General features: G+C 41.2%; 1 protein-coding gene across 1 annotated transcript; it reads right to left on the reverse strand.

Annotated features, from left to right (window-relative positions):
* Positions 1-87: 87 nt before the first annotated feature.
* LOC114911276 (histone H2A deubiquitinase MYSM1-like) lies at positions 88-8,653 on the reverse strand. Its single transcript, XM_029254823.1, is given in 20 exon segments — positions 88-181; positions 321-426; positions 1,736-1,868; positions 1,984-2,172; positions 2,698-2,772; positions 3,661-3,711; positions 4,000-4,054; positions 4,192-4,274; positions 4,609-4,686; positions 4,783-4,886; positions 4,983-5,113; positions 5,298-5,490; positions 5,753-5,965; positions 5,968-6,214; positions 6,345-6,443; positions 6,684-6,756; positions 7,345-7,410; positions 7,715-7,785; positions 7,920-7,995; positions 8,593-8,653. Coding segments are annotated over 20 exon segments (2,196 nt in total). The 5' UTR covers positions 8,652-8,653.
* Between the last annotated feature and the right edge of the window lie 3,013 nt (positions 8,654-11,666).

Below are 11,666 nucleotides of genomic sequence, written 5' to 3' on the forward strand. Positions count from 1 at the left end.
AATTCCTTTGCGACTTAAGGACATGCAGAATGTGCCATGTGAATAGCAGTAAATAATACAGTTGGAAAGTATAAACATCTTTGGCACCTACTCAGAAACATCTGAAAGCCTCACTGTACTTACTTTTTCTAAACAGGTGAGATGAGAATCTCTACGGAAAAACCTATCCATGGGCACACTGCTGAGAAGACAAAAATTACATGATCAGTTTCATATCACAAAAATTACATGATCAGATTAATGACATCAACAAGTTCCCTGTACTACAGTAAGATGACGTGTTTCTGTTGCCATTTGTGAAATGGTATTTCCTTTCTCACCCGTGACACTGTTTGTATTTGTGCACCACCCACTCTGCCCTTCTCATGATCTGGGCCCAGTCTGGCTCCTCATGTGACTGGTGGATCTCAAACCTGAAAGGAATTTCTGCAGCACACATAGGAAGGCATAAGAAGCTAGTAAATACTGCTTAATAAAAAGAAAGCCTTTCACATGTACCATAATGTTCACCTGCTGAGAACAATTCCTTGATAGATTCTTAAAGCTGAAAATCTATCATGAATATTTCTGTGATGACAGTAAAGATACTGTATTTCTAACACAAATCTTAACATCTCACAACTTTTAGGCAGATTTTCAATTGGCCATCAGCTTGAATGTCAAAAAGGGCTGAAATAAACAGACTTTTTATAATCTGTTAATGTCAATTCAAATCATGGTAAGTGGGGGCAAAAATTTACTTGAGACAGCTGAAACAAACTTGTGAATCTTTACAGTTAAACTGATGCATTGGCTTTAAATGTAGCATCATTAAAAATACTCATCCCCAAGTCCAGACAGTCCCTGGATTACAAAAGAGTTGTGCAGAAATATGATTTAGAGACTTAGGAATGCAAGTCAGAACTGTTAAGTAAGGTTCATGTCTAACATCAGTCAAATGTTTGACTTAGTATATTGTGTACCTTTCTATGTATTTTTTTTTTTTTTAAAAAAAGAAACACTTCCGGATACATTAAAACATCTTTAACAATACAGAAATAATAATAATACAATGTAACGATGTAATACTGAAAAATGTTACTACAAGAGTGAGGAGGAGAAGGAGAGTGTGTGTGTGTGTGTGTAGGTATAAAAAACATTAAAGAAACTTTAATGTTCGCTTTTCCAATGTTCGTTGGAGTTTCACCTTTTTTCCCCGATCGCTTCATTTTTTCCACTACAGCTTCGATCGTGATTGATTTACTTTTCTTTGATACTTGCATCACATTTACGCTTCGGTGCCATGGTTAGGACAGTAAAAACAAAAAAAATTAAAGCCAAATACAGTGACACATGAGAAACTGTTAACAGCAATGTGGTCTGACTGAAAAGAAGGAAGTCTTTGTCCTACCTTGGGCTCGCGCCCCGCCCACAAGCTGATACGCGTTGCAAAGTAGTGCCCGTTTGTTGTTACGAATTATTGTATGTAACTAATTTTTAACGTAATAGGCTTTACGGGGTGATGGTTCGTAACTACAGGTTTTACGTAAGTCACACATTCGTAACCCAGGGACTGCCTGTATATAAAACAATCAATGAATTTACTGCTCTCTACTTCATATGAATTCAGCATTCTGGTAAAAAGCTACACAAGAGAGTCAGTGTGATTTAAGGGATGTGAAGAAATATCCCATTACACAATGCACAAGAGAACTGTTACATGATGTATGAAGCTATATGAATTCATGAGGCATACTGTGAGATCCTGAGGGTCCTTGTTCTTCGCTCACCACCAGGCAAGTGGTCTGGGAGTAAGGCAAGGGGTTGCTGGGGTTGTATGGGCTAATGATCATCCCAATGAAGGGAGCTCCACCTCTGGAGAAGTAACTCTGTAGCGAGAGAAGGTAACACTATGTCAGAAACACCAGGGACTACAGACATAATTTCTCATCTGCATTTCTACATCTGAGAACATGAGATGCTGCATTCAATATTCATTCAAACCTGGTACTTGGCCTGTGTGTCAATATCACGAACTGATGGGTTGGGGTCAAAGGCAGGATGGGAGTGGTACCAGCCCACTACACTGTAACCCCGCCCAGCCAGGAGCTCTGAAGCTTGGGTCTGAGACACTGGATCCATTTCACACTGCATCCCTGTGCTCAAGCTGTTACAGGGCTCTGCAGCACAGATCTGTGGAGAGCCATACATCAGTGTCACCATCTCTCCCACTTCTTTTCTCAGCACCTCATATAAGATCAGCATCATAGCAATTACTTCCAATAAAGATCCCACACATCACTGCTGACAGTCATCAGTGCTATCACCATCACATAAAGCATAGCCACAGTCATCATCTTTAAGTCCCCATGCATCACCACTACTTTTATCACCCCCCTCATGCATCACAATCATCATGGTAATATTCTCATCACATTACGGCATACCCATTGCTTTCACCACCCTGGTACAGATTGCCACAATGCATCATTTCCACCCGTCTTTAGGTCTTATACATCATAATTTATAAGAGAGAACATAATAGCACTTTCACAATCACCTCATTAACTTTCACTTTTCAAACATAAAAATCATCAACATCTTGATCCGCACCACTTTCACACACAAGCAGCAATCAGCACACTCCTCGTTAAGGCCATCATCAACACCAGTCCCATCACCAAAGCAAAGAGTGACTGCTCAGGATACTGTCCTCACCTTCAACACTTTCTCGCCTTCGGTATAACCTCCTCCCAGGAGCCCAATGACTTCGCCCATGGACACATGTGCATGCTATAGGGAGAACCACAGATAAGTCTGGAAAGGGGGAAGATCTGCAATCCTCAAGAACCACAACTGTGCACCCTGATATAAAACATTTGACAATTATAGGTCTAAAAACAACACACTGGAATTTCCTTCATCACTAATTAAGCAGGGCAGCACCACCATACTAGAAAATAGCCAAAGTTAGTCATAAATACAGATCTGCTTCCTTTCTGCAGGTCTCAAAGTCCTTTAAACAGCCACTGCAAAGTACCAGCTGGGCAAGTTTGTGGCTTTTACAATTCCGTACTCCCATTTGGCTACTAAACCTCACTATTCACAGTATTGGCAGAATTCGCACTTTATTCTACAACAAAGAGGATACAAAATAGTACACTTAAAAAACGTGAGCAATGTAAAACACAGGACAGACTGGAAAAACATGTCTAGTGTCTCTTTTACAGGATAATTAGAAAACAAAGCAACAAAGCTACAAACAGTATGTGTAGATAAGTAATTTGAAAGAATGAATCAAAAAAATAAAACTTTCACAATCCCAGAAGAAAAACTAACTTTAGTTGCTGCAGCATACAACATAAAATATGTTGTATGTGTGTATGAATGTATATGTGCATGCATACTAATTTAAAGAAACTAAACATCTAAATAAGTAGAAAAATAAGTTAGCAAGTTAATTGATTCGAAAAATTTAAAATAATGAAAGTGAGTTAATGTGCAAAAGACGAGTGGATCAAAGTGAGATGAGTCAAGAGAAGTGGTAGAGAGTGTAGTCAGCCACAGAGGAAGCTCATTTATTTACATTAGAAGAATCTGTTTTCAATCCCCAAAGTCTCAATGATTGGGAACAGAAAAGAGATTCCACAATCAAAATATTTTACAAAATGGCAAACATACCATGTCCATAACAACCAGAGCCTCTGCACAAACTAGCACCTGAAACGGTTCCTAAGTAAAAGACATAATAAAATTAAAAAAAAACATAATTCTCTGGTTATTAACCCCATAACAATAACTGTAGAAGCATATTAATATACACAATAATTACTGCTGTCAACAATGACGTACACACATTAATATATAGTATGATACACATAAATGTTCGTTTCACAAATTATTTTTTAAACAAGGATGTCAGCAAAATTATATATATATATACACACACACACACACACACACACACACAAAAGTTTTATTAATATTTGAATATATTAATGAGCAAAAGGTTTTCCTGACCTGCTTCTCTTGACCAAAGGCCTGGCAGGGGATGAGCTGAAATGGGTCAAAGGAGCTAACAAAGTAGAGAGCAGAAAATGAACGGTACGCAGAAATTACCCATAAGCCACTGACTTGCAGCTTGTTGTCATTCAGCATGCCGTAAAAAGGGTTGAGCCACTCACACAGCCTCAAGTACTCATGGGTACTCACCCTCTCTGCCTGGGGACCCTGACCGGCTTGGCCTGCTTCTTCATTTCCTCTCTCCTCTTGGCAAGCTCCTCTGCACTGAGGTGCTGACAGACAACCAGCACCTTATTATCCTAAAATTGGTGCCCTAATGCACCGCATAACATTTTCACAGTGCCATGCCTTATTGCAGGGTGTTTCTGTATCTGGTTCCAGCAGGCTGTGTGATGCACATTTCTTGTTTTTCTTTAAAACAGCTATCATGCACAGCACTGAGATAAGACCAAATTACATTAGTAAGTGAAACAGTTCAATTCACTGCTGGCAGTGAGCACTCAACTGTAATGAAAACAGCATAAATACCAGCACAACAGGCAGGATTGAGGACTTTTGCATAGAGTGACCAAAAAAAAAAAAAAAAAAAAAAAAAACTTGCCCTACCTCATACGTGTGTCCTTCCAAATCTTTTGGGTAGCACCAGTTTCCCCACACATCTCGTACCCGCCGCTTCCTTGAGCGCTGGAAGAATGGAAATTACACAGGTGTATCCAACACCATGGTAGTCAGCACAAGTAAACTGGACAAATGACAGTAAAGCCATTGTCTTGCTCTCACCATGGACTGTAGCCGCTGAGCAAGCTGGTATGCCTCCAGAGTGTCCCTGGCTTCCTTTGCTCGGGAGCGCTCCACTGTCCTGGGCCTGTTGTAAATTGCCTGCTCTGCAGAGACACACAGATTCAAGCAATGAAAGGAGGTAGACGAGAAAGGTAGAGCAAACTGGTTCTACACAGAGATTCCCAGTTGTTGGGCTTTACCGCAGTTGAAGTTGATGGCCCCAATGAGCTCCAGGTAGGTGTGTATTCGACCAATGCAGTTAACATCACCGCAGTTCTTAAGGCCAGGCCGTACCGATGTCTTGTTCAAGTACTTAGGTTTACACTTCTCCCTGTTATAGACATTCTCGTTTAATTTCTGTTTACCGTTCACCCTCCAAAACCAACACAGGTGTTGTTTCAGTTTGAAACTATCAGATCTGCTTTTATATGCTTCTGGTAAATAACTGTGCGATTTACTGTACAGTAAAAACCAAGTGACATCTTCAACTGCAGAATTTCAGATGCAAGACATACCACTGGTCCAGGATATAGTTCCTGATTTTGAGGTATCTTTCCGGGGTCTTGGATGGACGGCCTTCAAAGAACTCAGAGATTGCCTGCTTCTCCTCCTCTGTGATGTCCAATCTGCACAGCTGCACTTCCTGCTCTGGGACCTTCAGGTCTTCCTCAAACTCCACATCCAGCCCTATCACTGGCTCTATCTGGCCTACAAATGGACAACAGCACAGCCATCATCCAGCAAAACATGAAAAAAATGCATGGACAGACAACTGAAGAGTCCTTGGTGGAGATTTAAACATGCACTGGTAGCAAGAATCGTGCAGCATATGTATAGCACGTTAAATACATTCCAATATTTTGAGTAATTTCTTTACTACTTTATGATAATTATTTGCTTGGTCTAGGCAATGCATTGAGTAGAAATGCAGAAAAATCAAAACAAGCCAAACTGTTAATACTGAGCCTACCTGTTTCTTCTTTTCCTTCCATCTCGGACATGGACATTTCACCTGGGCTGTCAGGCTTGGCTAATTCAGAATCTTCTTCAACAACAGGTGTGGCGTCACAACGTGTATCTGCAGACCCTTCTTTGGCCCCACTGGGCAATGCATCATGGGACAGCTCTGTGGATAAGGAAGGCTTGGAATTTTGGGTGGAGAAGGATGCATTGGTTTGGTTGTGGGGCCCTCTAAAGATGTCGCCTCAGACAGATCTGGCTGGCTTTCCCAGGGAGCAGCATCATCACTAAGGTCATCCGTGACGTCCACATCTTCATCATCGGACAACCTCTCAATCCTCACCGCATTGGACAGCACAGCACTGCGATCTTCAGCTGACTTTCCAGATGTCCACTTTACATTTGATGCAGGTTCACTCATGGACCCCCAAGACACTTCTGAGGTCTTCAGCAATGGGTTATCAATTTTAGCCTAAAATTAATAAAGTGACAAGTTGGTGAGCAAAAACAATTTGAAATATTTTCCCATTAAATACTATGTGAAATCTTATCTGAATTTATCAAGCACTTAAAATAGTTTAAAAAGAATACCGGAGCCCAACCTTATTTTTAAAATATTGCCTGGCGTAGCTCTTGACCTGCAGAACAGTGCGGCTACCAATCATCTTGGCAATTTTTGTCCATCTCCGACCAAACTGAGCCTGTGTAACCATCCAGAAAAAAGAATGCAAAGCATGAATCTATAATAATTTTCTTAGCTTTAAATTCCACTGTAAGAAGTGTTAAATAAAACTATCAAACTGAAAAAATAAATGTTTTAGGCTACAAAAGAGAAAAATACAGCCTATTTGTAAAAACTGTCCTGCATTCCAACTGGAAATTTTTGTTTACTTCAGATGTGTCACAGCTCTTATATTCAGTAATTCTAAACAAACACCTACTAGTCCTTTCTCAAAAAGATCCTTCTCTTCCTGAGCCCAGCGAACAGGTTGTCCCACCGGTTTCACAGGAGACCTAGAAATTAACCACGAGAAAATTTTACAACACAGAAACACGTCACTTCTATAAATTCTGGCATAGCTAAACTTCACTGTTCTTAAACAATTATGGCCTTTTTTAAAATATATAAGCAAATACGATACAAGAGGTGTAGTGGGTTGAAAATGTAACGCCACTGTGTCTGAGCTACAGAATCAGCCACAGGTTCGAATCCAGTTCAGAGTGTGTGGATTTGCATGTTCTCGCTGAGTTAGCGTGGAAGAAAACGGTTAACCACTTCCACATGCTCACTTACCATGAAAACTACAAGACTGGTCACCATGAGTTGAATTTAGCTTAAGAGCACTTATCTTGGTGTAAAAACCTGAAACTCATGTTTCAAGTTACAGAAGTTGAGACTTACAGTTCAAAATGACTTTCAAGTCAATATTCCCCAGTAGAAAGCAGTCATCAATTTGGCATTTAAATATAAAGAACCCATTGCTTGGTGCAAAATAAGTAGCGAAACCATCAGTCTTCTATTGCTAAATACAAGTGTATTGTGAGGTTCATTACTGAAAGACTTTATGTCTCTGTACTTTAGAGCAGGCCAAAATCACTTACTTTTTAACTCTCTGCTTTTCACCAGTCCAGAGGTTTTTGGGCAGTTCCTTACCAGCCAGATAATATCCAGAACAAGTTAAGAAAAAACATAAAAATGTCCATTTAGACTAGTCAGTAAGAAAAAAAAAAATTGAAAAACAGGGACTGTTGTGGTTAGAACCGTTTACTTGCACTCAAAGGACCCGGGATTAAATCTCACCTCCAGCTGTAGTACCCTTGAGCAAGGTACTTATCCTGAATTGCTGCAGTAAAAATTACCCAGCTGGATGGATGGGAAAATATTGGCAAACATTGTAAATAGCTTTGGAGAAAAGCATCAGCTAAATAAATTAATGTAAGTGTAAGATGTAGCTATGCGTTAAAAGGATACTCCTCTTCCAGCAGCATCTTCTCAATGGCTTCCCTGTTCTCTGCACTGATGGAACTGTCTAAAGTCCAGGGCTAAAAGACAAGAGCAGTATATAAAGGCATTAAGAAAAATCTAATGCAAAAGTTTAGGGGGGGGGGGGGGGGAAGTACAGGAAAAAATGACCATGTTCATGTTGATTACAATACGTGTGGAATGCAGCCCTTACTAAAATGCCACTGTTAGCCTTCCAGACCGACTGCAAATACTGATCCTGAAGGACACCTCCATCCTCAGAGCCCCTGCTGAAAATTAAGCAAATGGTAAGATAAGGTTTCACATTGCAGCTGCTAAGCAAGTATTTCAAAATCACCCAATACAGATTTAAACAAATCATGTTGCCATATTTAAAGATGTACTGTGCAAATGGACAAAGTAACCACTGAAAATGGAAAAAAAAAAAACTTTATTATATTTTATAATGCCCAAGCTAACCGCTTTCCCACCCAAGTAATCTGAGACAGCTTCTTTAATTCAGGTTACTTCGTGACGTCGACACAACGACCACCGCACACGTACGATGAGAAGGACTATCATCAATCATCATGCATATCACTTCTTCTTGGCCTGTTCTGTTCTTACTGAACATGTAATTACCGGAAGAGAGCGAGCCACTCCCTTTGCAACGCGCAACTATTATAAATAAGTCGCAGAAGACTTTGTATGAATTAAACGCGGGAATTCAGCACCACGTCACGTCGTACTGAGAAAACACACGCGGTCTACTTAAATTAAAGTATGGCAAACAATCAATTGCTGACATAAATGCGGATCGTTAGAGCCCGAGATACAAACCGTTAACTCCTCAAAGCTCGCTATCGACGCATTAATGCTCTGCTTACCTTAAATTCACCTCGGTTCCTTCTCCCTCAACATCTACAACCTCCAGCTCCTCCGCCATGTTCCCAGACGGATATGACGTCACAAAGAAAGAGGGACGTTTCCCGTTTCTGGCAGAACACGGTGACGTAGTGGCAGGCAGCGCCACCAAATGCCCAGTTGGTCCTATTAGCCTTGTGTTCCGTAGACACTCCATGGTTCGAGTTTGACACATTTCCATCTTGTTTTGGGCCCCCTGCTGCCTCTCCATTTGACCAAAGGCAAAAGAGGGCAGCTCAAGCACATTAAAATGTAACTGCACTGATAAAATGTGGCTTTTGGCCGTTGCGTTTGGCACTTACAGACACACGTTCTGTTAAAGATACTAGGCCTCTGGTCACGCTTGAAGAGGCGATACCGCACCTGGTTCTTCGTGGAAGTAGGTTTAGTGGATAAACCGATTTCCGTTACTACGCTAAACCACTATTTTACTTCAGCGCGGCACTATGCTCAAAGGCAGCTGAAATGGAAAGCAGCCCCTCTCATCGAGCAGTTCCGGGGGTACAAAGTCCGCACTGCTGATTTCATCCGGCGTTAGAACCTGTTCTTATGACGCAGTGAGGGAGGCATTTGTCAAATGAATGTGCTTTGCTGTGGTCCACACCAGAGGCTCCTTCCCTGCGACGGACTCTAGAGACTAATGTTTGTCTGCTAGAAAAGTTAGCGTTTAAATTGCAAAGTAATTTGAGCGAACACTGAGGTATCTACCCAGCTTTTCGTAACTTCTCCAATAGTACTATTATGAGCAACCGTGTCTGGTTCTATACCAGTGAATTGACTAGTATAGAATCAAACGGTACCACGTTTGATTGTATACTAGCAAATTCATTGGCGTTCTCAGAACGAACCAGAATATCTGCCCATCTGTTCACAAGAGTTGAGCGCCCACAAATGACATCAAAAGAACAGTTCACTCATCCCCAAAAGAAGAGTCAAAAAGGCACTGATGAAAGTCAGTGTTTTTATTTAGAAATTCACAGTTTCTAATGGCACTACAACTCTGTAGTTATACTTGCTCTTGTTCCACAAGTGCTGTGCAGCTCATCCTTACACAAATAAAATAGAGGTGCTCCCCTGCACCCTCCTGGGACTACTGGGGTGCCACATGGAGAGGAGAGCTCAGAAAGGAGAAAAGCACTTGACACACAAGGTACAGTGAAAAACAGAAGGCATGAGAAATAAAGTGCACACTGAGCTTGTGGACCAATAGAGTCACTATTCACTGTCACAAGACAGAACATTCAGCAACATTCAACCATCCTCGCAGATGTGCGCTCAAGAAAGACACATGAAAATGCTTTACTCTCACCTGAACACACAGCTTTTCATACTTTCAAACACATTTAAGGGTACAAAAGTGAACATGATTTAAGATGCATCACCCACAGGCATATAAATGGGACCATTCTTAAAACTGCTAAATTGCATTCAAAGCCAGTTCTGAATTTGTTTATTAAATACAGCAACTGATCTAACTATCAGCAACGGGAATAAAAATGACTGAACCAAGGGAATTATTCTTACACTCTCCTGTTCCCCGCTCATTTATCACTGGTTGACAAAACACTGATGACAAAGCCAAAAACTATTCAAAAGGACAGACTTCTTTCAACAAGGCGACTAGTGGAAAAAGGAGAAAGGACTTTGGGAGTGCTTCAAAGATACAGGACTCAGGGAAGCTGTGCCGAGTGGAACCAAACGAGTGCAAATGCCAATGTGCTGAACTACAGAGCTTATCAGGAAACGCAAAGGAACCAAGGGCTGTAACAAGTTTGTCCTTGCACTGTGAATTGCAACCCCTGATGGGCCAGGGACAGAAAATGTACAAGAAGTGTCAAATACTTTCTGGCACATACAAGTCTAATTTTTACTGTAAAATCTTGTATTCCACGGCAGTTGTGTATAAAGCAACAACAGCTCCATTTTCAAGGTAAAAACAGATTTGACAAAAACAGTGTTTCAGTACCATGCTGTGTGCCATTATTCTGGTCATTACAGTGGACACAAAAATGATCTTGGAGGAATTTCCCAACAGTAAATCTCAGGCAGGGAGACATGCGCAACACTTAAATAAATAAATACATAAATATAACCATTGGCAGAGCCAGACCTGCAAGGACCTTTCTGTTGACTGTGACGTCTTCACACAAACTAGTCGAAGCAACATTCCCTCCCCCACACACCACTGTTGGTTGGGTTTGCTGGATTTCAGATGTGGTGAGGAATAAAATCCTGTTTCACATAAGGATGTGAGTGTTGATTACAGGGCCATTCTTGACTTGCTTAAGAAGCATACAGAATGAATGAGTCACATGCTCGGTAACACTTTCAGGTTAAAGGAGGACTAAATTATAGTAAGGGGCATGGCAGTATATACTCCCTTCCACAATCACCCGTTGCACATTGTTGCTTTAAGAGGTTTGGGTTCTAAATGCACGAAAAAAACACTGGTCCCACAAAGAAGGTAGTTTAGTGTTATACTGAAGGAAAGGAAATGAAATGAGAAAACCAAAGAAAACAATGGACCTGTCTTGCTGCACACTTCATGCCAATTTGAGTAGCTTTATATATCTCCAAAACACAGAAAGGCTTCCGGGCTCTTCCCTGCTCTGTCTGGACTCCCATCCTGCTCACCGCCAGCTGTAGCGCAGGACTCCAGACGCTATGCATATTCCATCCAAACACTGTGCTAATCCTGTAGAAAAATCCAACCACGCTAAAATGATCTCCTCTTATTTTTTTCCTCTTTTTATAAGAATGCTCTCCTGAAAAGAAAAAAAGATCTTCAACCTATCAAAGCTCTAAAAGGGACCAAAAGGCACATAAACAAGAGGTTTCAAGAGCGCATGTGTAAGGTCAGGGGAATCACTGTCCTGTGCTTGCCGCCATGATAGTGGAGGATCTCTCAGCCATCCCCAAGCCATGGCCGGCAAGTCCTGTTCACCTCCCCATTTCTGCCCCCTGTCAGTGGAGGGGATTCCACTCAGGTGAGGGTGAGGGCCAGAAGAGGAAAAACAACAGAGAGAGGGTGGTCGAG

The sequence above is a fragment of the Scleropages formosus genome, chromosome 9, assembly GCF_900964775.1.
Source record: "Scleropages formosus chromosome 9, fSclFor1.1, whole genome shotgun sequence".
NCBI lineage: Eukaryota > Metazoa > Chordata > Actinopteri > Osteoglossiformes > Osteoglossidae > Scleropages > Scleropages formosus.